The sequence below is a fragment of the Pelobates fuscus genome, chromosome 7 (genome assembly GCF_036172605.1).
Source record: "Pelobates fuscus isolate aPelFus1 chromosome 7, aPelFus1.pri, whole genome shotgun sequence".
NCBI classification, from domain to species: Eukaryota; Metazoa; Chordata; class Amphibia; order Anura; family Pelobatidae; genus Pelobates; species Pelobates fuscus.
Genome location: NC_086323.1, coordinates 140,633,300 through 140,660,515, shown reverse-complemented (window position 1 = coordinate 140,660,515; position 27,216 = coordinate 140,633,300). Strand labels below are relative to the sequence as shown.

The window sequence follows — 27,216 nt, the reverse complement described above, 5'->3', positions numbered from 1 at the left end:
TCAGTCTGTCAAAAGGCTGGCTGGGCATGATGGGGGCTGTAGTCCAGAATAGCCTGGGATACCAAAGTTAACCATCACGGCGCTAAACTCTGCAGCTATACTTTCAATGTCAAACAATAGATAGTAACTGTCTGTGGGTATAATTGGAACAGTGAAACATGAGTGGGCTTGTGGCTTACATTAGCAGTCTCCCATTAGCCAGCGTTTGGCAGAGGCGTCAGGCAGGGGCTGGGGATTGTATTTACAGTTGCCTGGCTCTGTCTGCCGTCAGTGGAAATTCTCTCAGCACAGACATTCCCTCCCACCTCAGCGCTGAGCCTGTTTTCCCCCCTGACATAAGATTTGGACTTGAAATAACTTCACAGCGAGCTCAGATGAGGCTGGTCTCCCAGAGCGGACAGAGTGGGGGAACTGGCACTTTAGAGCTGGGCACAGCAGCCTGCACAACTCATTGTTTGGTAAGTACCCCCTTTGCACGATGACCAGGTAGAGGAGGTCAAGGATGAAAAAGTAGGGATTACTGTCACTGGTTCGTTTCTTACTCAAGTTTTCCCATCAGAGATTGCTCTGAATTGGTATTTATTTATATTCACCACCTGCAAATAGTTCACTGGAGTTAATATACACCGTCTTTCAAGTAATATCCACCAAAAGCGTAATATTAAAATAGCTTTCTATATGTTTAATGTATGCAATGCACTCTGACAAGTGCTGAGTATTAATATGTCTTTCTATATGTTTAATGTATGCAATGCACTCTGACAAGTGCTGAGTATTAATATGTCTTTCTATATGTTTAATGTATGCAATGCATCCTGCCAAGTGCTGAGTATTAAAATGGCTTTCTATATGTTTAATGTATGCAATGCATCCTGCCAAGTGCTGAGTATTAAAATGGCTTTCTATATGTTTAATGTATGCAATGCACTCTGACAAGTGCTGAGTATTAATATGTCTTTCTATATGTTTAATGTATGCAATGCATCCTGCCAAGTGCTGAGTATTAAAATGGCTTTCTATATGTATAATGTATGCAATGCATTCTGACTAGTGACTGCTATCCATCTTTATATGTGTGTGTGGTTTGTCATTTAAATGGAAGGTAGTGTATAGTTAGAGTAATTCTAGGACAATGTTCTCAAAGTTGAGCAGACAGCAGGAACGTTCTATGGTTTCCATGGTGATTGCTCCAGTTTTAGAACTTTTCCATACATAAACTTACAAATTTTCTTGACATCTATGTTAACTTTCATTTGACTTTTTTTTTCAGACGTTTTTTGCTTCCACGTCTTTTGAATAAAGTCACCCTAAATATTACTTCACATGCATGATTTTGTTTTTAAATTGTTCAGAGATGAAACTTTAATTTGCTACATCTGATAAATATACTAGTTTTGGCACATGTCCTTCAGTTCCTAGTGCCTAAATAATATCCAGATTAAAAGGTAGAAAGAGTAAGAAAAGATAGGAGTAACAAGTATAATCTTGTATACAGTGTGGATGCTAGGTGATAAAGAAAAGTAGTTTTTTTTTTTCAAAATAAACATCTTACTATGTCTTCTTCATCTTCACTAGGCATCCAAACAACACATAATTAAAGTGGATCTGGCAGATTTATTTAATTATTCACTTTAAATAAAATGATTATCCTGTTTTTTTTCTGTTCTAAGTTTTTGTTGTGTAAATATAGGGATTTGTTTAAATTATGGACTTCTCTTCCTGTTTAGAATATCAATTTGCTCCCTCTGCTCCCTGATTGATAGCTCTGATCAGATTCAGGAAACAGTACATTGAGACTCATGGCAAGGATAATAACAAAAAAAGGTGATCACTTAGATGGTGTACATGTTTTTGTACAGGATACCCACGCACTTAGAGCAGGTTTCATTCATTAGTAAACTAAATGAAATACATGAGGCTAAATAGCGAGACTAAGTAACTGGTATTTCAGCATTTCCTATAATAATTACTTACAGCTCTGGTAAAGTAACGGTTAATTTGGTTTGAACCCACAGAGGAAAAAAATACACAAAACAAAAGCATTGGGGGATGTTTCCAAAAAATGAAGCACATTTTGTTCCAGGTTTGCATCCAATGGCTGATCGGAGGGTTAAAGTTTGTTCTGCAATTAACTCTGATATATAATGCCAAAACCAACTATTAATTCTATCTTCTTTGCAGGATTGCCACATATAAGGGATTGCGGTTCAAGAAAATATTCCTTTAAAAGAGATCTGCTGTAAGAGACATCACAAGACATACGGAAAAGAGAGAGAGGACCATGCAGATACTACAGGTCCTTGGAGTAGTAATCACAGGTACTATAACAATCACTGGGTTCTTTTTTTGTACTTGTGAAATAGTTTTTCTTTTTGGTTCACACATTTTTTTTATACAAATATTTTAGGGTGATGTGCAGGGCCGGACTGGGAAAAAATTCATCCTGGGCATTTAGAGGCAGAGCAGCCCAGTAGGAGGGGTGGGGACAGAGAGGCCGTGAACATTTTAGTATGCTGACCCTCCTGGGCATCTCATGCTGTAGAGCACTTGCATGGAAACAATGCCCTGTGTTTTACACAGCACAAGCAAATTGAATCCCACTATTGCAGTGACGTGTGTGCATTCAGTTGATTGTCTGTGGTGTACTGTGTGTAAAGCAGTCTGTTTGTAGTTGTCAGGGTACCTGGAGTCTCTACCGTTGAGAGAGGTAGAGACTTAGAAGGTTATCCGTCCGGACGCCATGTCTCCTCGGTCTCCCGCGGTTCACTCGGCCTTGCTAACGCCGGCCGCGAGGGAGTCACTTCCTTTTATAACAGAAGGACCGGAGGTAGACGTCATGACGCTAACCCGAAACATCCTGCCACTCAAATCTCGGGAGACGAATCAGGACTCGCCGGAGGCGTGTCTCCTCTCCCTAGCCAGGATACTTAACGGGGGTTCTCTCATTCACTCATTGCCCTGTCGTGGTTCTAGTCCGCCTAGTCACACAGTGCTTTGTGATTCTCTTGTCTTTTGGTTCTGACCCGGCTTTGTTATTTACTCTCCTGCCTTTCTGTTATACTTGACCCGGCTTGTCTCTCGCTTACCTGTCTTCTGTTATCCTCGACCTCGGCTTGTCTCTGACCATTCTATTGTAGTTCTACGTTAGTCCGGCCATTCTAAGGACCGGTATACGTATCAGCTACTCTTTGTACTCTGCGTGTTGGATCCCTGACCCGATCCTGACATTACGACAGGGCCATGGATCCTGCAGGTACAAATTGTCAGCTTGGTTCTCCTGATCCTAGGTTTGACGCCATGGATCATAGGATGGATCAGATGGCTCTGGCACTACAGGCGCTGCTGTCTCGCCCTATTAATCCACCTGAGGAGAGGCGTAACACTTCTGCTTCTTCTGTGGGTTCAGGGTTAGAGGTAGCTACTGTAGGTGCTTCTTCCCGAGTTACCCCACCTGTACGTTATGCTGGTTCCCCTGAGAGGTGTCGTGGCTTTTTGAACCAGATCAGTATTCACTTCGAGCTACAGCCCCGTTCATACCCTACTGATAGGGCAAAGGTGGGATTTATTATTACCTTACTCATTGAGAGAGCTCTGAGATGGGCGAATCCGTTGTGGGAGAATGATAATCCATTAGTCTATAACTATAATTCCTTTGTAGCTGCTTTTAAAAGAACTTTTGACCCTCCTGGCAGGAAGGCCAATGCAGCCAGATTACTGTTGCGCCTTAGACAAGACAACCAAACCCTTGTGGATTATGCACTAGAGTTCAGGTCTTTGGCGGCAGAGGTAAAATGGAATGAACAGGCCTATATAGACGTATTCTTAAATGGATTATCTGATGTAATACTTGATGAGGTAGCTACTAGAGAACTTCCCGAGAATCTGGAGGACTTAATTTCCTTTGTCTCCCGTATTGACGAACGCCTAAGGGAGAGACAGAATACTCGAGATAGAACCGCTAAATCTTTCTCTAGACTAGTACCATCATTTCAAGTTGCTGAAACCAAAGATCCACAGGTTTCAGAACCTATGCAGTTAGGCCTTACTCGTCTCTCAGAGGAGGAGAGACAGTACAGGAGAAGAGAGGGACTATGTATGTATTGTGGGTTCAGAGGTCATGTACGTTTGAGCTGTCCCAGCCGTCCGGGAAACGCTCGCACCTAAGTTTCTCTAGAGGACAGACCTTGGGTGTTTCGATTTTGTCCTCTACTCATAACTACAAAGAACATAGACTCCTTTTACCGGTCTCGTTAACTTGGGAGAAGGGAACTTTAGAAACTATGGCATTGATAGACTCCGGCGCTGCTGAGAGTTTTATCGACCAAAAGTTTCTCACTAAACACACTATCCCATCCCAGTTAAGGAAGACACCCTTGGCTGTTGAAGCCATTGATGGTAGACCTTTAGTTGAGCCTGTGATTTCCCGGGAGACCACACCTCTTTACTTAACTATTGGTATTCTACACAAGGAGGAAATATCCCTACTACTCATTTCATCCCCTTCTGTTCCCATAGTCCTGGGATATTCCTGGCTTAAGAAACATAACCCCGTTATAGATTGGAGATCAGGGGAAATAGTTTCTTGGGGCCAGAATTGTCAAGAGAGTTGTTTAAAGAAAGTGTCACCTCTTTGTAGTGTCAACCCAATTAATAACGCTACTGACTCTACCAAAGTACAGATACCGTCCTTGTATCAAGATTTAAAGGCAGTATTTGACAAAAGAAAGGCTGATACCTTACCACCACATAGGCCTTTTGATTGCAAAATTAATTTACTTTCTGGTACCATGCCCCCCAGGGGTCATGTATATCCTTTGTCCACGAATGAGAACTTAGTTCTAGAGGAGTATATTCGTGAAAACCTAGACAAGGGGTTCATTAGAAGATCCTCCTCCCCTGCTGGGGCTGGATTTTTTTTTGTTAAAAAGAAGGATGGCTCTTTAAGACCTTGCATTGACTACCGAGGCCTTAACAAGATAACCATCAGAAATGTTTATCCGATTCCCTTGATCACCGAGCTTTTTGACCGATTAAAAAGTTCTAAAATTTTCACTAAGTTAGACCTTAGAGGTGCTTATAATTTAGTGAGAATCCACGACGGTGACGAGTGGAAAACTGCATTCAATACTCGATATGGGCACTATGAGTATACGGTAATGCCTTTTGGTCTCTGCAATGCTCCGGCAGTATTTCAGGACCTTATTAATGAGGTTCTTAGGGAGTTTCAAGATGACTGTGTAATTGTATACCTTGATGATATTCTTATACATTCCAGGGATATTGAGACTCACCACAGGCAAGTCAGGAGGGTTTTACACAAACTTCTTCAGCATGGCTTATACTGCAAACTAGAGAAATGCAGCTTTGACCAATCCCAAACTACATTTCTTGGTTATGTGATTTCTGGGGAAGGGTTTGAAATGGATCCGGAGAAGCTCCAATCCATACTAGACTGGCCTTTACCTCAGGGTCTCAAGGCTATCCAGAGATTCATTGGTTTCTCTAATTACTACAGACGTTTCATTAAGGGATACTCCTCTATCATTGCTCCCATCACTAACATGACCAAACAAGGGGCTGAGACTAAGAATTGGTCTACTGAAGCTCTTCGGGCTTTTGAGACACTCAAAGAGCTGTTTGCTTCCGCACCAATTTTAGTTCACCCTGATACTACTCTACCTTTCCTACTCGAAGTAGACGCTTCTGAGACAGGTATAGGTGCTGTTCTGTCCCAAAGGTTGGGTGTAGATAAACCACTACATCCTTGTGGATACTTTTCCAAAAAATTGTCCGGTACTGAAAGCAGATATGACATTGGTGACAGGGAACTACTAGCGGTTATAATGGCCTTGAAGGAGTGGAGACATTTATTGGAGGGTACCTTGCATCCTGTTACTATTTTGACGGATCATAAGAACTTATCCTATATTGGGGAGGCTAAACGACTATCATCTAGACAGGTTCGTTGGTCCATATTCCTCACTCACTTCAACTACGTACTCACATATAGGCCAGGTTCTAAGAATTCTAAAGCCGACGCCTTATCTCGCCAATATGAACCTGCTGCCGTATCTGAGCCGGTTTTGTCCTCTATAGTACCCAAGTGTAACATTATCGCTAACACTACTCTCAAAGTTCATTCCCCGCTACTTGATCAGATAAGGAACTTGCAGCATCTGGCACCTAGACTGACTCCGGTTTCCAGACTTTTCGTTCCCCCTGAACTTCAATTGGAGCTCTTACAGTGTCTTCACGAGAGTAAGGTGGCTGGTCATCCGGGTGTCCGCAAGACGTATTCTTTGATCTCCAAGGATTTCTGGTGGCCGTCGTTACGGAAGGATATTAAGGATTTTATCGGGGTTTGTGTGGTCTGTACTAAAACCAAACTACCGCATTCGCTTCCTTGTGGCCTTCTACAACCGCTGGAGATTCCTGACAAACCTTGGTCCTGTGTGGCTATGGACTTTATTGTGGATCTGCCGGTTTCTAAAAAACACACTGTTATCCTCACCGTAGTCGATAGGTTTACCAAGATGGCACATTTCGTACCTTTGCCTAAACTCCCGACTTCTCCTGAATTGGCAGAGGTCTTTGCTAAAGAGATTTTTCGTTTACATGGGATTCCTTCTGAGATCACTTCTGATAGAGGCTCCCAATTTGTTTCACGTTTTTGGAGGTCGTTCTGTTCTCAATTAGGCATCAAATTGAATTTTTCGTCCGCCTATCACCCTCAGTCTAACGGAGCGGCTGAACGAACTAACCAGAAGATTGAGCAATACTTACGTTGTTTTGTTTCCGAACACCAGGACGATTGGGTCGGTTTGATTCCTTGGGCAGAGTTTGCGCACAACAATCTTGTTTGTGACTCCACGCATTCAAGTCCCTTCTTCATGAACTATGGCTTTCATCCATCTATTCTTCCCCCGGTTTCTCCTTCCCAAGGAGTACCGTCGGTTGATGTCCATGTGGCCAACTTGAGGAAGTTGTGGGATCAGACTCGACAGATTCTTCTACACAATTCTGTACTGGTAAAGAAACATGCTGACAAACGTAGAAGGGCGGCTCCGAATTTTGTTCCAGGCGATAGAGTGTGGTTGAGCACTAGGAATATTCGTCTTAAAGTTCCTTCCATGAAGTTCGCTCCTCGTTATATTGGTCCTTACAGGATCTTGACTCGAATTAACCCAGTGGCATATCGTCTAGCTCTTCCAGCTACTTTACGCATCCCGAACTCCTTTCACGTGTCATTGTTGAAACCTCTAATCTGTAACAGATTCTCCTCCACAATCGCCCCTCCGCGCCCTGTTCAGGTGGAGGGTCAGGAGGAGTATGAGGTTAACTCCATTATTGATTCTCGTATCTCCCGGGGACGAGTACAATATTTAGTTGACTGGAGGGGATATGGTCCTGAGGAGAGGAGTTGGGTACCACAAGAGGATGTTCATGCTCCTCGTCTTCGCAGGGCATTTCACTCCCGCTTTCCATCTCGCCCCGGCTCCTTCCGCCCGGTGGGCGTATCTGAGGGGGGGGGTACTGTCAGGGTACCTGGAGTCTCTACCGTTGAGAGAGGTAGAGACTTAGAAGGTTATCCGTCCGGACGCCATGTCTCCTCGGTCTCCCGCGGTTCACTCGGCCTTGCTAACGCCGGCCGCGAGGGAGTCACTTCCTTTTATAACAGAAGGACCGGAGGTAGACGTCATGACGCTAACCCGAAACATCCTGCCACTCAAATCTCGGGAGACGAATCAGGACTCGCCGGAGGCGTGTCTCCTCTCCCTAGCCAGGATACTTAACGGGGGTTCTCTCATTCACTCATTGCCCTGTCGTGGTTCTAGTCCGCCTAGTCAGACAGTGCTTTGTGATTCTCTTGTCTTTTGGTTCTGACCCGGCTTTGTTATTTACTCTCCTGCCTTTCTGTTATACTTGACCCGGCTTGTCTCTCGCTTACCTGTCTTCTGTTATCCTCGACCTCGGCTTGTCTCTGACCATTCTATTGTAGTTCTACGTTAGTCCGGCCATTCTAAGGACCGGTATACGTATCAGCTACTCTTTGTACTCTGCGTGTTGGATCCCTGACCCGATCCTGACAGTAGTATACTATGTGTGGTTAGCGACTATAGTGTGTCTATGTTTCCAGTGGCTTTATAGTATGTGTGTCTAGGCGCAGTAGCGATTGTGTCTGTCTTTCTAGGGGTTGTAAAGAGAGAGCACGTGTATGCATTTGTCTATGGAATGTAGTGTGTATAAGGGCTGTAGTGTGCATGTTAATAGATACGGGCTGTAGTTTGTGTGCACACAGTAGTGTGTGTTTGTATTTGGCCTTCAGTTTGTATGTACAGGGGTTGGTCTGTATGCATGTATAGGGGGCTTTAGTTTGCATTTGCCCGGTTTGCCCGATGGCCAGTCTGGGCCTGGTTATGTGATTTGGGTAGAATCTTTCCATATCCCTGTGATCTTGGTCGGTTATCTTTGGGGGCTGAGATGTAAATCCCAGTTTTGTTCATTAAATGAGAACACTAAGCATAATAACTACTACAGGCGTTGTAGTGGTTATGACGCAAGGAATGTCCTAGCACCACTCCCAATGTAACTAGTGAAACTGTTTTAGAATTGTTTGACTTCTTAGCTGGAGTCCACTGGGTACTGGTTCCCATCTCCTTTCTGCAGCCAGTAGAGCTAGAAGCTCCTGCGTAGTGGCTTCCATTACTTCTACTGAGCATAGCCCTGCAGTCTAGGACCAACTCATTGGCATAGACCATCAGTTGATTGCTCTCAGTCAATGAGCTAAGCCTGGTACCTCCAAGATTAGCTCAGAGAGAGCTTCTGGCTTGCTGAAGGTTGTAGTGGAAGTAGCATAGTGATTTTAACACTATAGGGTCAGGAATACATGTTTGTGTTCTTGATCCTATAGTGTTCCTTTAATGCATGCATGCTTTTATTGGAACTATATATACTTAAGAGTGATTTTAATTTTTTTTGTGTTTGGGCTGTGGGGTTTCACTCTAAAGAGTCACCCCAAGCTGATGTTGCCCATACCTGTTTTAGTTACAAGTAACTGTAGTTTGTAGTGCCTGAGTCAATTACTGTACTCCAATACTTTACTCTGAGAGTGGCAGCCTATATGAGTATGCATAGCAATTGTGGATTTGTAATCATTGTAGTTTTTTAATGAAAACGGTACAGTCCACAAGTAGACATTTTATAAAGAAAAAACATGATAGCAGGGCACAAATAGCTCATTTATGGGTTAATTTTCATTTTTATTTTCTTAACCAAATTAATTTTTTTGTTCTACTTTACAACACTTCTGCTGTGCAGCATCTCAGATACAGCTGTAGGGTTTATTCACTATAATACAATTTTACTGAACTGAAAAAAATCAAATGACAACAAACGCTGCAACTCAGCAAAAGTAACAGCTTGGTGAAGCTGCCTACATTTTGCAATTCAGTTTTCCATTCACTGCGATTCACTGTTTAGAGAATAAACGCCACAATGTTTAACATCATGCACTGCGGTATTATTGCAACAGAATTAGAAATGGAAATATTGCAGACTGATGGAAGGCTCAGATCAAGTGGGTTCATTCAGAAAATATAGTATTGATTACAAAAATCTGAAAGATTATAAATTAAATGCACACAGTGTGCTGTAGGTAGTGGTTATGGTGCCAAGAAATTGGGACTGTGGCATTGAAATCGGGACTGTGGGTTGGCCTGCAGTCTACACTGACATGCTGATGCCAGTTGATGCTCTCAGCCAATGAATAATGGACAAACCTGTATTGGTATGCTAATGTGATTTACAAACTTCCGCTTTACAAAGTTACATAGGCAAGTGTCAAACCAACATTTTTACAGCCCAACCTTAGATAGTGTGTGGGTCTTCCTTGAACCAGAACCACTAAAGCACACTGTAGTTGTTATGGTACTTAAAAAATAAATAACCTAACTTAAAAAATTCTACACGTATGTTTTTTTGGTCTAAATTGTCATATCCACTCCAAATTTTAATTATAGAAGAACTGTCACTTGTATGAAATTTCTACCATTGATTAAAACATTAAAAATCACCTACAGCTTGTGTTAAAGGCTTACTTCAACTCTACTCTTATACAATTGTTTTTTAAATGAATACTGCCCTATTGGGCATTAGTCTTTAGGTCCCCCAGACGCTATTAATAAAAAGCACTAAAATAGTTTTTTTACGCCCCCTCCTGACGTTACACCTCATAGAGAAGCCTTTGATTGGACCATTTAACTATCTCAGATTGCTTGCGCATGCTCTGAGCCAGCAAAGGGAGGGGAAAAGGGAGTGGGGATGGAGGGAATCAGGAAAAAAAATTAAACATTTTTTTACAGTAAGAGCAATAAGGATATGGAATTCTCTGCCTGAATAGGTGGTTTTATCAGAGTCCATACAGATGTTTAAACAGCAATTGGATAAATACTTGCAAAAACATAACATACAGGGATATAATTTCTAATTAGTGGGGAAATAGCGGCTTGATCAAAGGAGATATCTGACTGCAATTTTGGGGTCAAGAAGGAATTTTTTCCTAGTTTGTTGCAAAATTGGAAGCGCTTCAGACTAGGTTTTTTTTGCCTTCTATTGGATTAACAGCAAAAACATATGTGAGGAAGGCTGAACTTAATGGACACAAGTCTCTTTTTAGCTATGTAACTATGTAATGGGATTGGGAGGCAGGATGCGTGCTGACGACAGATGTAAAATATGCACAGAATTGACATTATGGGAGCCCAGAGTTCTGGGCTGCATAGGTCACGTGTGCTGGATGTGCCACTAACCCCCAAAACACAAGTGCAAATAACTATGGTTGTGCAAGCAGAAACACTGCACCTCTAGATTTCTTCCTAGATGACCACATCAAAATGGAGAAGTAGTCATGGAGGTTGGCGTAACTCTTTAACCTTTCTTCTTGCGATGCTTAATTTTCTTTTAAATTTCTTTTTATAGATTTAGCAAATCATAATCCAATTCAGACAAGGCAAAGCCAGGGCAACACTGTACATGAAGATGAGAAATTGAAACTTGTAGGGCTATGTACTAAATTGAGAATTCAGCGTGAAATTTAAATTAGCCCAACTGGAAAAACTCTCTAAGTCAGTTATGCTTCGGTTTAGCTACTCTGGATTCAAATTTGAAATTCATTTTGAATTCTCACTTTAGTGAATAATCCCTGATAGGGTTTTTTTTATTTTTTATTTTTTATTTTTCCTCTTCTATGAATGCTTTCTCTATGTTGACTACCACCGACAGAGCTTATGACAATAACTGAAAGGGAGCTAATATGAATTTGCCCATTTGCAAGATAAATATTTCTACATTTAATTTTACATTACAAATCTCACTATTACATATTTGTCAAACATAGGAAAAAGGAAACATAATATTAAAAATTCTGGCATTTGACGGTTCCCCTTAAAACTCACCATCATTTATACTTTAATGAATACGTTTGTCATTGTTTAACACTCTAGTGGGCTGAAGAGGTTAAACGTGGTGTATTCTGTTTAACAGGGTTGCTAAGTAAAAAAAAACAAGTATTATTTAGGGCAATGGATAAAACATCAGAGGAAGTCCCAGTTTTGTTTCCCAAAGCGAAACACTAGAGGAAGGAAGAGGCTCTTGCAATGTGATTTATATAATGAACTACAAAATAAAACATGCTATGCTATTATGCTATGACTGCAGTCACCCACACGGCAGGATTATTAACTAAACTGGGAAATGTCCAAATAGACTGGAAAATGTAAAAGTTTAGTCCAAAATAGACTAATTAGAAAAACAGGGAAATCAATGGGTTTTTTTTTTTCCAATTTTAACCATTTCAGCCTAAAATATATGATTTAAAATGTATTCACTAAGACTAAGCTGTGAGTTACCGGGAGTTTGGTAATTGATTTGCTACAAATGTATTTTTAGAATAAACTGTTGAAATTTTTTTTTTGTAAACTCGGCTATTTTGGGCTAAATTTTACGAGAGTCTTGTAAACAGACCTCCACGCATTGTTTATTGGCAAAAGCTCCAGAGTTAGATTTTTATATCTTCTTGATCAGTCTGTACTTTAGCGTTTTGCCATGAATTTTACACATTCCTGTATAAGTCCTCCTCTATTGGCTGTCACTTGGATAGTCACTAGAGTGATATCCTGGGCCTGGTCCTGCAAGATTGCATGACTGACATCCAGTGTCTCTACATTCTACAAGGAGATGTTGAACGCTTCCCCCAGAGATGCATTTGATCAATTGGCACAGCACTGTGGCAAGATTGATGACCTCAGCCACGGAGGCAGGGCAATGGATGATATAATTAAAAATGTACCATAATTCATACGTTAGTGAATACATTTGTAATTGTTTAACACTCCAGTGGGCTGAAGAAGTTAAACGTGTATTCTATTCAACAGAGTTGCTTATTGAAAAAACAAGTATTATTTAGCACAATAAATAAAACATCAGAGAAAATCCCAGTTTTGTTAACAAATAGTTTTTTGTTTGTTTTTTATAAGGCACATGAAGTGGCCCAGTAATCTCCGGGTAAATAGTGACTAGAACATTATAATGTTAGGAATACGAGGGGCGGAGCCTGCTACCAGACCCGAACGGACACCATTTCACTTAGCTCCCAACTCTCACAGCCTAATCCTAACAATATCAATATTTCCAGCGCCCATCCAGCCTTGCCACTTACCGCACGGGCACAAGCACAGCTCACTGTACCACCCGATGCCTTTTTTTCCAGCCGCAACGGCTACAGAAAAGGAGACGTAAAAACGGGGCCTACCAAACGCCGTCGAGCCCCGGCCTCGCGGATATCCTGTGCGGACACCCGGCGGAACTCGGGGATTCCAACTACCCGTGGGAACTACCCATCATACCTGCTCACACACCAGCCATGGGGCGCCGTTCCCAAAAACCACAAGGTACGCCTGGGGACAGGGATATAGGGGCCATGTTACAACGGCCCTCTACCTCTAAGCCAGCTGCCATGCCAGACAGGCCGGACTTCGCCCGGGCACCCAACACAGCCCACCAGAGCCCCAATCCATCTGGCTTGTCACAGAATAGACATCCGGACAAGGCACCCAGCATGAGACAGCTTGATCCTGCCTCCCCTGAGCCTCTCCAGGCACCACCACCTGTAAGGCCGCAAATCCGGGAAAGCCTGGGCTCTGATTTTCAGGAGCACCCCCAGGCTCTGCAGCAGATAAGTGCACACACTACAATATTGCACAGACCTGACTCCCCAGGGCCTTCACAAGAGCCACAGGCACGTCCACTGGAGTCCACAGATGACTCAGCTCCAACCACCAAACGAGACCTCAAAATTCTCCTAGCAGAGATCCACAAACTCCTGGCAGCTGACTCAGCCATCCTCAAGACTGAACTACACACAGTCGCAGAAAGGGTGAGAGCCACGGAGGAAGAAGTAGTGTCAGTTCACACTCACATGAATCAAATGGACGACACCATCAGACAACTCCAGCAACAACACACCTACCTGGCGATTAAAATATCGACCTTAGAAGACCGACAACGCCGTTCCCACATTAAAATCCGGGGCATACCCATGGCGATTTCTGCCGACGAGCTGCCGCACTATGTCAGGCACCTCTTGAATACTGTGTTACCACACTCACTCGTAAAGAAAATCATAATCGATGGAGTATACCACTTACCTAGCGCCCCACACATAAAAACTCCACCGGCCAGAGATGTCATCCTCAAATGTGTCTCTGTACAAGACAAACTACACATAATGACGGGGCTGAAAGGCAAGACACCACTGCTATTTGAGAATTCCTCATTGACATTCTTCCAGGACCTGTCAAAAGCTACCCTCTTGTGGCGCAAATCCTATGGACCGCTCACCACACAGCTACGTTCAGCGAATATAGCCTACAGGTGGGGCGCTAACGGAACTTTGGAGATAACACATAATGGAACCACTCATGTTCTGACCTCAGTGGAGAGAGCAACACCCCTCCTGGACACCCTGGGACTGCCTAGCTCCACGAACGCTACACGACACAGACCTCAGACACTAGCCGGGGACCCGGAGAATACCGTCCCGTTTGAGCCGGGACACAGCGGATCACAACAATTGAATTGAACAATGTGAATTGACACCACCAGCCTTTCCAACACAACAGTGGCATACCTTCCATGTTCGGACATTAATGTTCATTTCGTTTGATATTGTTTTTTGTTTTTTATCTTACACTCCCTACTAACGCTTTAGTTATATTTAGGCTTCACCACCACAGGTCCAAGACTTACTAACCTTCTACCAGAGGGCCACAAAACGGTTAGCACCACAAGATTCAGCACAACCTGTGCCCACACACTTGGCGTCCACGCATCCAAACCTCCCCCCCCCCCCCCCCCCCGCTGCCCCCTTGGTTAGGGGTACTCAATCGATGCTAAAGCACCGCCTGCGACAGACTCCCTCACTCAGCTCCACATAAAGAGCTAGACTTACGAACACGGTTTAAGCTCAACACAGGCACACCATAACCGCACTAACTCACCACCGCCCACACAGAGCGCCAATTCCAGCAGACCCACAATCCGCATGTGCTGATACCAAACATTCAGCTCCACCCTACTCACGAGGGTATGCAAAACATACGGACACATCTAGATAGCGCCTCATATACAGTTTCATATGTTGATGTTATTTCTGACTACATTATTGCTTGACCCAAAATTTGGTGCAAAACTTAAACGATATTCTATCAAAATGTTTTTGGAGCACTCACGTGCACACCTGTCTGTGAAACTAAAATATCTCGCACCAAAAATGATAAATAAAGAATTGGAAAAAAAAAAGAAAAAAAGAATGTTAGGAATACATGTTTTTATTCCTAACACTATGGTGACTCAATGACATATGTTCATAAACGTCAATTTTTTTTGGTTTAGGACTTTTTCTCAACAAAAAAACTAGAACGACCAAAATGTGTGTCCTTTTTAGTATGAGCCTCGTTTCTCATATGGCTATGATAAAGTACCATATCGAAGCTGCGGGCTGGTTATTTTCCCATTCAGTGTCTCTCAAGAAAAGAAGACTAATCTGACAGCAGGATGTTTTCACAAATTCAACAGCTCCATGAAACGTTAAACAAGGGCTTCAATGTTATAATCAGCCAAAGTCTTTCTCTACTACACCCTGAGGCTATGGAAGAGAATCAAGGATCACTGCATTCCAGCCTTTGATGGGAGCTAGCACAGGTGTTTGAACTTGAATTAGAACTTTAAAATACCTTCTTTAAAAACTCAGGAGACGTCTAGGGTCCTCAGATCCACCAGCCCAGGCCTGCAACCCTGCAGGGATAAAGTCTGGAATAACGGAATATTGTAGATGCGATGTCTCTCTGTTGAATGTTACTTAACAGTTGTCATGGTTACAAGCCTTCCAACAGTCCCGCTTTCGGCAGGATCGTCCAGATATCAGGGTGTTCTGAATCTGGGGAATAGTCTTTGGGGCAGCACATTGTGAGAGCATCATTAAAATGCGCTCTCACTTTGCAGCATGCACTAAGACCATGCAGAGCATAACAGTCCTGTCGGTAAGGGGCCAACCAGACAGGCTGTCACGTGTCTTCAGTGGGTGGACCTGTCTCCAATTTTTCACGTTTGTACCAGAACACAACATTTCTTATACATAACCCCTCTATTCCTATGTTAGCAAATGATTTCGGGTTCTGAACGCTGATACATTCTCTGCATGTTCCTATTGCCTTGTCACAGCACAAGAACGTGTAATGATGCATTCGTGTAATGATGCACTCCCAAAGAGAGTTCCCTGGTGTCTCAAAATGTGGGACACCAGGGAACTAAATTGCTACAACCGAACAGGACCCCAAAATCAGCACTTTTTGGAGGCCTGGTAAATCCCACAGTTGTTTGAATCGGAATTTTGTCCAACTCAACTAAACTAGCCAAGATCTTGATGTTGGTTGCCAAGTCACTGTAGATCGTTGCTTAGTTAACGGGCCATTCGTTTTTATAAAACGGGCAGTGCTTTAGGAAGGAAAGGGTGTTTTCTTTTCCAGAACTGGCATGGAAGCAATGCATTCTTTGAATGAGTTACACTTTGATTCTGCAAGAGTGGAAAACATTGACTTATCTGTATATTTATTCTTGCAGGACTTCTGCGCAAACAAAACAGGATGCGCCTAAACAATTTAACCTTTAAATCAATTTTGTTCTTTTTTTTAAAAAAAAATATTTCATAAGGAATGAGTTTTGCTCAATAAGTTCAGCCTTTTTATTATTTTTATTTTATTTTTTTGCAGTGCACTTAAAGTTTACAAGCAGGTCTGAGGTGCCCCGAGAGCAGTCCTCAGGCGTTTTCCTTGCTGAACATGCGGGACAAATAAAATACAGGCACAATTTTATATTATTGGTATGCTTAGTTAAACGGGTCATTCTTTAAGCAATGCTGTCTAGTCTAGTATCTATCGATCAAGACAGAGGCTGTGTACATTACGTTTCGTGGCTTGTAGTCTTAGCTAACTATGGGTAAGGTTGCGTTATCGCGGTTATGCTTTACGTAGCAAAAACATTTAAACCTCAACTGCAAATACAAGGAAGTACCTATTATGATAATTAGTACATATAATCTCAGATGCAGCGTGAGTGAGGAGAGCAACTAATAACACACTAACAAACATAGATAAACTATAAGTGAATGCGGAAAGTCCACTGTACCACCTAACAAGGATCCCCAACAGGTTTTTAAGTACTGGCCTGCGGTCTGTCCATTACACGCCCCCTATGTTGTGCATGGTTCGCTGCTGTACATCCATAGCTATAGGGGTCTTTCATGTTTGCATGTAGCAGTCAGCCGACTCCCATCGTGGGAACCTTTATTTCCTGTAGTGCCGTTATACGATGCTCCTGGTTTCTGCTCGGAGACAGTCCCTGAAGGTGGGTGGACTTTTTAGGGCAGTGTATGGCGGCAATCTTGCTCCTCTTTTGCTGTGGGCTCTGTGACATGTTGGTATGTTCCAGGTGACCGCTGGAGGCCGTTTTCTTTTCGGGCTGGTGCCTCTCGCCGGACTTCTGCTGTGTTAGAGGGGTTTCTTGGCATTGTGAGAGCGGGAAGTCTCCTCTGCCCCGGGCTTGAAGTGGAGCCTGTGCCCTCTTGCCGCGAGCCTGGGTGCAGGTGTGGCCCAGGGTCGTCCCTTTCGGGACAGTGCAGCAAACTTTGCTGGCCTGAGTGATTAGTTGTCTCGCTGTTCTCCGCCTGTGTGGCTGACACCCATGGGGTGCATCCCCTGTTGCTCCCAGCCCGGGAGGGCCCGTATCGTGGGGGTTCGTAGTGTGGGTTTGCTTTGCGCCCTCAGGTGGGGTCTCGGTTCTCCTCACGCTGTTACCCTTTTTCCGTGCGGGCGGCGAGGGGCGAATTGGCGCTGGTTGTAATTGCTGCAACCATTTGGCCCAGAAACGGTCAAAGAGTTCATCTATTGGGTCTTTAGCACGTTCGTTGGCGTTTGGGGTGTATTGGGGCTCTCGTCTGTCTCGTGTAGCTGAGTCATTCAGCAACGCCATCTTGGCGGCCCCCGCCACCACGTTGCTTGGGAGGACTGCGGGAGCTGTCGATTGGTGTGGCGTGCGGGGTCCCCCCGCTGACCGAGACCGGGATGTCCCGCACCGGTCCAAAGGGGGGGGAGAGCGTTTGCTTGTGGGTCGCTGAGTCGGGCGGGAAGGCGGCCGTCCTTCCCCCTCACCGTCTTTGGTAGGTCCAAGTCGGCCATTGCGGTTCCCAGACAGGCTGTGTATCGAGTGTGGTATCAGTGGGTGCACAGAAGCTTCTTCCTTCTCATGGGCTTTGTTGCGGGTTTGTCGCCTCTCTGTGGCCCGAGTAAGTGGCCTAATTGGCCCTTATCGCTGGAGCTCATGTTGAGTGCGTCCTGTCGGTTCGCTTGCTCAGCTCCGCCCCCCGCCTTTTTTCTTTTCTTTCCACACTGCATTTTTCTTTTTGCTCCAAAAACTAGGGCTGTACCCACCTTTTGCCACGACTCATGACAATATCCTGAGGGTTGCATTTTGTCTGTTTCTAACTTTCTAGAGTAGAAAAAATAAGTCAGATAAAGATCGGCGCTATAATCTATTTCTGTACTAGACCTTAAGAGCATTGCTTGGTATCCAGACATCATCAGACGTGGCAGAATTCTGTTTATTTTAGGTGCCAACTTCATTATTTTAGAACCAACATGAAACTGCTCCCTAGACATCTATGTAAAATAGCTGCATTGCTCCCTTTACAACCATTTTTGTGCACATCTCAGCACAAAACCAGTTAAGAAATGTAACCTATCTATTAATTACTCAATACAAACAGAAACAGTGCTGGGCCACATGTAGTAAAACACTCTTAGCAGGACAACTGGGTGTCATACTGACCAACATTGTCCTGCTAAAATGGGTGGGCCAGTGATGCGTCACTGGCACAGCCCAAAGGCGATAGGCCTGTCTGGAAAGGGGTGTTCTGCGCGGAGAATTGTCAAGCAGGCCAGCTCACCGAGGGGCAGACTATGCATTAAGCACTGTTTCAGTGTTGTCAGCAGGGTCCTAACACCTGGAGTACTGAGCATCTAATGAAGCACTTGTGCTACGCTTTTTGGGGACAGTTGGGATAAAGGGACTGGACCTTGAAATCAGGAATGTTGGGAGGCATGGTATCATAGTAAAAAAAATTGTGCAGCTTCTGGGATTTGTCAAACTCCGTTGATTGCTTTTAGCCAATGAATGACATACTCTGCAGGGAAATATGCACAGAATTGTCATTTGCCAATCTGGAATTATTGCTTCAGGCTGACGAATTACAACCCAATGAGTTACACCTTTGGGCAGCAAAGAGCTTACATTCTGTATGTGCAGTGTTTCTTAGCAAAACACTGCACATACAATCTCAAGGCACCATAACCACTTCAATTTACTGAAGTGGTCATGGTGCTTGGAATAGCCCTTTAAGCATTAATTTTCAACAGTGCTGTTTGTAATTAGAGATGTCGATCTCTGTTGTGAATTTTAAAGACTGAATGACAGGTCACCCCATGTCCCAATGTGATTTTGGCCGCCAGCTGCAGTGGAATCTCTGGTAATTCAGGGATTTTTCTTGCAGCCTGAAGTATTTTAACCCCTTAAGGACACATGACATGTGTGACATGTCATGATTCCCTTTTATTCCAGAAGTTTGATCCTTAAGGGGTTAAACAGACTTGATTTCAGTGAGAGCAGTGCATGTGAATGTATTTGTGAGGTTTTTTTTTTATTGTGCCAAAATAATGTTCTTGAAAAATAAACTAGTGCGTTTTAAATGGTTATAAATGATTGGGAAAAAAGATAAACAAACGTCAATTGAACTCATCTGTTTCTGGATTCAAAACTTGAATGTGTCACTGTATAACAGGTGCTCTTCCTTGCCTTAAAATAAATAAATAAAACATTTATATCAATTATTGAAAACCTCATTATTCATGGCAGAAGGTGGTATAAATATCTTACGAAAAAAGTGAGAAAGCCCTACTAACTCCTCCCTACTGGGGAATAACCCACAATTATAAACAACTAAAATGAATAGGTGTGGAACCAAAAAGGTCCCAAATTGGGAGAGTTATAATAAGAAAGGAGTCCCTACCTTTAATAGTCCTAGGGATATAAGGGGATAAAAATAGTCAGGAAGAAAAGACAGGGCACAAGGAATAGATGTGTAAGTGCACGTGCAAATCCAAACAACTACTAAACAGGGAGATTGCCAGACCCAATGTGGTTGGTTCAAATACCTCCAAACTGTAAGGTTGTAAAAGTATAGGTAGATAGAGGAAAGAGTAGAGGGTTAGGGGGGAGGGACACCTCCAAGGGTGGAAGATAGAACAAAATCCCCCATAAAAAAACCCAATCCCAGAAAAGAACCTACTCCCTAAGAGAGGGTCCTAAAACTATTTTACCTCGGCACAGTGAAATTCACAAGTGCCTACCTATTACCCTTCCGTCTTCCTGGCTAAGTAGCTAAAAATACAAATTAACTTAACAAAACTAATCCATAAGTGCTACCTAAGTGAACAAACTGAACAAAATAAATAAAAATAATAATAAATATAAATTCACTAGGTAGCACTTATGGATTAGTTTTGTTAAGTTAATTTGTATTTTTAGCTACTTAGCCAGGAAGACGGAAGGGTAATAGGTAGGCACTTGTGAATTTCACTGTGCCGAGGTAAAATAGTTTTAGGACCCTCTCTTAGGGAGTAGGTTCTTTTCTGGGATTGGGTTTTTTTATGGGGGATTTTGTTCTATCTTCCACCCTTGGAGGTGTCCCTCCCCCCTAACCCTCTACTCTTTCCTCTATCTACCTATACTTTTACAACCTTACAGTTTGGAGGTATTTGAACCAACCACATTGGGTCTGGCAATCTCCCTGTTTAGTAGTTGTTTGGATTTGCATGTGCACTTACACATCTATTCCTTGTGCCCTGTCTTTTCTTCCTGACTATTTTTATCCCCTTATATCCCTAGGACTATTAAAGGTAGGGACTCATTTCTTATTATAACTCTCCCAATTTGGGACCTTTTTGGTTCCACACCTATTCATTTTTTTGGGGTATAAATATCTTGTCTACTGCAGATATTTAAAAATATATATTTTTACAAATCACAATTCTGAAACAGCATGGGGTACACTTTGCACCATAGCCTTTATCATAATGTGAAGTTGTTATAGTTCTTAGAGTAACAATTTAAGTGTTTGGTAAATGTCTGAATGTTCAGACATCTTTTTTTTTTTTTTTTTAACAAGTGTTTTTCCAAAGCAATTTGCACATTCCTGACCATTTATTTAATGTATAACGCTTACAGACCACTCTTATAACAGTTTATCTACTGCCTGTACGTTTTCTGTGGTATTCACTTTTTTACCCTACGGGTAAAGTGACTGTTTTGCATGGCATAAATTCCCTAGCTATTCAAGGCAGAAAATAAATGTGTCAGTAAACAAAATGCATACAAATTACATTTACCTCACATGAACTTGGTCAGGAAGGAGTTAATTGTTCACAACAGGAAGTGTTTCAAAAGATGTGCAATTCTAAAATATAAAGTAAAAAGGCCATATTGTATTATAATAGAGAGTTTCCCATTCATCCACATGGACTCTAGATGTGTAAACGGTGTTTCTGTGAGGCACATGGTATCCCCCATCTTAGAATAAACATAACAGACAGAATAAACATAACAGACAAGTCTCACTTTCTCCACTGCCGACTCACAACAACAACTAGACTTTTGTACTGAATGTTTGTGGAAGTATATATACACTGTATTCCTCAGGCATGCCTGACTAGATGTCTGTGTAGTACAGTAATTGCAGGATTATGACTGAAGCTTGCATACCTCCTAACATTTTAAATGGACAAAGAGGGGCACTTTTTAATTTTAGGGGTGTGTACCCAAGGGGGGCAGGGCTGTTCTGAGAAATTCAAGATGACTTAATAATAACAATTTATGCAACTAAAATGTAATTTAGAGCAAGGACAATGTATCTTATTTAACAGACTGATTTCTAAATATATAGTTTAAAGGGACTCTATAGTGTAAAGAATACAAATTTGTATTCCTAATACCATAGTGTCTCTCTGCCCGCACCCCTCCCCCATGTCAAATAAAGGGTTAATAACTCTTTAAACACTTGCCTGATTCTAGCATTTCCATCATTCTATGTTTTTTTTTTTTTTCTCGACGTCCTCACGCAAAGTGTCCCTTTAATGTGAGGTAATAGGAAATCTACTATAGTCGCCAGCCATACTCCCCTAAAACATATTTTGTAAATATATTTGCAATAAATCCCTAATCCATATTATCCTTACCGCCTGCCATTTTCCTACTCCCCGTATTGTGCTCTTTCCATCACTTAACTACCATCTATCCATTAGCAGTCACTGTATCAAACAAACCTCCATATCAGTCAGTGCACACCCATCAGTCACATTCCCCATTCCTATGTCTGTACTGTCCCCTTGTATTCTCTTCTACCTACAATCATGTATCATCCCAGGAGTAGTGCATGTAGTCTGTGTGTGGATGAGTGCTGTAATATTGTGTATGGGAAATGGGGGCTGTATTGTGTGAAAGGGGTAATAGGGTCTGTAGTGTGTGCACATGTGACAGGATATCGGCTGTAGAGTGTTTTCGCATGTGACAGGATAGGGGCTGTAGATTGTGTTTGCATGTGACAGGATTTAGGTTGTAGTGTGTGCGCATGTGGCAGAATAGGCCCTGTAGTGTGTTTGCATGTTACAGGATAGGGGCTGTAGAGTGTGTTCGCATGTGACAGGATAGGGTCTGTAGTGTGTGTGCGCGCATGTGACAAAATAGGCGCTGTAGTGTCAGGGCCGGACTGGCCCACCAGGATACCAGGAAATTACAGGGCACCTGGGGGCTGTCCCGTGTCCTGCGAGTAAGCTGTGCCCCAACAGGCAAGCTACTGACCTCCCTGGAAGGAAGAGGCCAGAGAATGAAAAAAATCACCTAATGAGTGAGCTTGTGTGTGTGTGTGTCTGCTAGTGAGTGAGCTTGTGTGTCTCTGCTAGTGAGCTTGTGTGTGTGTGTGTCTGCTAGTGAGTGAGCTTGTTTGTGCCTGCTAGTGAGAGAGCTTGTGTGTTGTGTGTGTGTGTGTGTCTGCTAGAGAGTGAGCTTGTGTGTGTGTGTGTGTGTGTGTATGTGTGTGTGTGTGTGTCTTCTAGTGAGTGAGCTTGTGTGTGTATGTGCCTGCTAGTGAGAGAGCTTGTTTGTGTCTGCTAGACAGTGAGCTTGTGTGTGTGTGTGTCTGCTATTGAGTGAGATTGTGTGTGTATGTGTCTGCTATTGAGTGAGATTGTGTGTGTATGTGTCTGCTAGTGAGTGAGCTTATGTGTGTGTGTGTCTGCTAGTGAGTAAGCTTGTCTGTGTGTCTGCTAGTGAGTGAGCTTTCGTCTGTGTGTACCAGTAAGCTTGCCTGTGTCAGTGAGCTTGTCTGTATTGAGCATGTGTGTGTCAGTGAGATCTTCTGTAGGGAGCATGTGTGTGTGTGACAGGGCGCTTGTCTGTAGTAAGCTTGTCTGTAGTAAGCTTGTGTGTCTGTCAGAGTTTGTCTGTACTAAATTTGTTTGTGTGTACCAGTAAGCTTCTCTGTGTGCATCAGTGAGCTTGTATTTTTATGTCAATGAGCTTATGTATATCAATGAGATTGTCTGTCTGTGAACCTGTGTGTCAATGAGCGTGAAATTCTCTGTGTCTGCATTTGAGTATGATAACTGTTTATTTTAATTACCCTGAAAGGATCAATATTTTGAATTAGAAAAATAAATATACCAATAATATGAATGGCTTTGTCTTTCCACCCCAATATATATATATATATATATATATATATATTATACACATTACATGGCACAATGACCTATGGCAGGGATAGGCAACCTTCGGCTCTCCAGATGTTGTGGACTACATCCCCCATAATGCTCTTACACACATAATGCTGGCAAAGCATCATGGGAGGTGTAGTCCAAAACATCTGGAGAGCCGAAGGTTGCCTATCCCTGACCTATGGGGCTGGCATAGACTTATTTTCCAGGGCTGCTTTGTATTCCCAGCCCGGCCCTATGTAGTGTATGTGTGCATATGGCAGGATATGGGCTGTAGTGTGTGTTGATAAGACAGGATAGGGGCTGTAGTGTGTGTGTGTGTGTGTGTGTGTGTGTGTGCATTAAACAGGATAGAGGCACTTGTGTGTGTGCATGAGACAGGATAGAGGCTCTAGTGTGTGTGCATGAGACAGAAAATGGACTGTAGTGTGTGTATGAGACAGGATAGAGGCTTTAGTGTGTGCCATTGTGACAGAACAGGTGCTGTAGTGTGTGTGGGGGCATATGACAGGATAGAGGTTGTAGTCTGTGTGTGGGCATATGACAGGATAGGGGCTGTAGTCAGTGTGTGTGGGGGGGGCATATGATAGGATAGAGGCTGTAGTCTCTGTGTGGGCATATGACATGGTAGGGGCTGTAGTGTGTGTGTGTGTGTGGGCATATGACAGCATAGGGGCTGTAGTGTGTGTTGATACATGATAGGGGTTGTAGTGTGTGTGTTAATGATGGGTTAGGGGATCTAGTGTGAGAGGATGGAACTGTAGTTTATAGTGGGATAAAGATTGTAGTATAGAGGAGGATAAAGGCTGTAGCATAGGGGGATAGTAGCTTTATTATGGGTGGATAGAGGTTTTAGAGTAGAGTGAGACATAGGCTGTAGTGTTGGTATGTAGAGGGGTAGATGCTCTAATATAAGGCATGCTAAAAAAATATTTAAAAATAATAGAGGTGCTGTAGTCAGGGATAAGACAGTATTGCGGGGGATATAGATGCTTTAGTGTTGATATAGATGCTTTAGTGTTTTGCTCACCTTGGCCAGGGTGGGGTGAAAGACACCTGATCCCTGGTGGTCCAGTGGGCTGATTATTTGGACATCTGGTGGGTGCAGACCATGTGTAGGGCTCCCTCAGGCCAGCGGTCAGTAAGGAATCAGATTGTTCCCATGGTAATGGTAATTTAGAGTACTTGACAACGCATTTCAGAACTCAACACATGATAAAACTCCCCTAATGTTTCTGTTTCTCCTCCAATAAAATATGTTCCATGGCTGTGCCTGGACTTTACTGAATTGTGGCATCAGCTGATAAATATTAAAGGTTAACACAACTTAAACGTGTTGTTGTTGTTTTTTTCAATATGCTTTATTCAAAGGTTGAATTTCTGCAGAATTGACAAATTGAATCCAATTCTCCTTAAACTCACCAACTTGGTTTTTGACTTTTGAATATTTGAAGTTTTTTTTTTTTAATTATATCCGGACAGAGTTAACTAAACCTCCTCAGTCTTGATTTGTCGCACAAAGCTTCACTATTTTATGCATATTAATACATTTGTGATAGGTGTCCTTTACCAGATTTAAAAACAAACAAACAAAAAACCAAACCAAACATTATGAAGCAAGATCAAAGTAAACAAATGCCATGTGAATAAAAAAAATATGATTTGGTAAATAACAAGATGTAATAGTGTATTAAAATGCTAAAAAAAAAACGACCTGTCCAGGACAGATAATAGCTGTGGTATGCCAGGACCTTACTGCAGATTTTGGCTTGTGTCAATTTGCTATAAAAAGGGATCTCGAGATTTAAAAGGCACCTGGACAACTCATTAGACACATATATCATACTGCGTCCGGAAATGGTGTAAGCATAAGTGAGGCTTACCAGTTTCTCTAATATCAAGTCCTTGGGAACTTGATCTACTCAGCGCTGGATTTAGGTCATGATGGGCATGGAACTAAAAAAATTGGTAAGCCTAATGAGAGTAGATACATTTTAATTTCCATTGTCATAGTAAGTATGGACTACATGTGACATATAGATGGTCCATGTGACCTCTGGATTATCACACACAATATGTTATGGCTGTATCATGTTGGCACAATATGTGTGTGATAATCCAGACAATATCACACACAATATGAAACTCACCCTCCGTGCAAAGTACAAGCTGAATACTATCAATCAATTAGAATTAAAAAAAATATATAATTTGATGGCAGTGCCACTGTGACAAAAATCTATTGCATAATAAATAAATGAAAAAAAAACCTGAATGTTTATACATTGGCTGTTTTAGGTTTATTTCAAAGCATGGGCCTGGAGCTTCCACTCCAATAGCTCCTATGTTGATCTGGCCCTGGTTGTTCTGTTGTGATAATTAAGGTTCCTTGTTAGTAAATATAAATAATTGTGGTTAATATTTTTCCCACTGTCAGTCAGTGTCAGGTGGACAGAGATATGTATGTCACAGAAATGTGCTGTGCAAGAGGGTGTTTAAATGCTGTCTTGGTGCACTAGGCAAGCATTACAGGGGCAAGAGTTTTAGCAGTGCTCTCTGTATGGACAGCCCTGAATGGCTACAGCCCTGAATGGCCACTTTACGGGGTTGCCTGTCATCTGGGTACATATATGTGCCAACATGATACAGCCAGACAAGTCATTAGTGATGCAATTGCTTCATTGGCATGCCCCAATTCCGGTAACAACACCATGCTGTGCAAAATTAACTTAGGGCATTCAGCCCATGCAACAGAGAACACTGGGACACCAGGGAACAAACAGCTGTATGCTATTACCCCCTTCCTTTTGCCAGTCCTCCCAGAGAAACTTTGTACATTTTTACAGTGGAATTCTGTGCAGCATCTAAACTGCTGAGATGTGCCATTATAAAAGGCGATATACATGTAGTTGCATAGTTCTTTTTTCAAAGTTGTATCATTATTGATGATTTCAATTTGGAAATCCACAATTTAATGTCCATATTATTATAGTGAATCCCAGAGGTCCATCCATGACATACAAGCTGAGTAGTGGAAAGATACAAAGGGTACCTTAGGACATTCGTTAATCATCTTTAATTCTCTTTGTGTTTTCACCTTGAAAAGATGAAATATATAACATTCAGGGTAGGACTGAATATGGTGACAAGTGCTATGCAAACATTGTAGACCTGGATAGAACCAAGTCCACATTTGTGTGTAGACACACTCATTTCTCAATACATGTATTGCAGTTTAAAGATAAAGTACTGTGAGTCTTATTGTCGTAAAATAAACATGTTCTTCCTTTCCGTTTTTCATTTGTTTCACTGGTTAGCGCTTTCGCTTAGTCTAATCTTTGCTAAAATATTTCTGGTACCTGGAAAATAGTATCACTGACATTCTTGACCCAATAAATGCCAACACTGTCACTTAAAAGATCAATATAAAGGAACACAGCGTATGATCCCCCTTTGCTGTACCAAAATGAAGGCAAATTTCAAGATATTATATTAAGGCATATGTGAATCCCCAAGTATATACTCATATGCCCCAAAGTTTGGAGCAAATAGAAATGTGAGATTTGGATAGAGACTATGGAAAAGGGGGTTTTGGCCCAAAAGATTGACTATCCCCCCTAAATAATGACAGGGATATGTTGTAAATATTCTCATTTTACAAGAATCTGTTTATTTTCAACTTAGAACACTTACAAATATAAATGTGTATGGAGTATGTTAAAAAGTCCCCTACAAATCAAATGTTCTTAACAGCAGATTCAGATGGGGAGAAGCGGTTGCA

The 27,216-nt window shown here is 42.4% G+C and overlaps 1 protein-coding gene across 1 annotated transcript in view; it reads left to right on the top strand.

The window, feature by feature from the left end:
• Positions 1–278: 278 nt before the first annotated feature.
• LAMB2 (laminin subunit beta 2) overlaps positions 279–27,216 on the top strand; it is a 101,093-nt gene continuing 74,155 nt past the window's right edge. The window contains exons 1-2 of the mRNA XM_063426712.1: positions 279–458; positions 2,182–2,318. Coding sequence (XP_063282782.1) covers positions 2,282–2,318 — 37 coding nt within the window. The 5' untranslated portion in view covers positions 279–458; positions 2,182–2,281. The remainder of the gene's footprint in view (positions 459–2,181; positions 2,319–27,216) is intronic.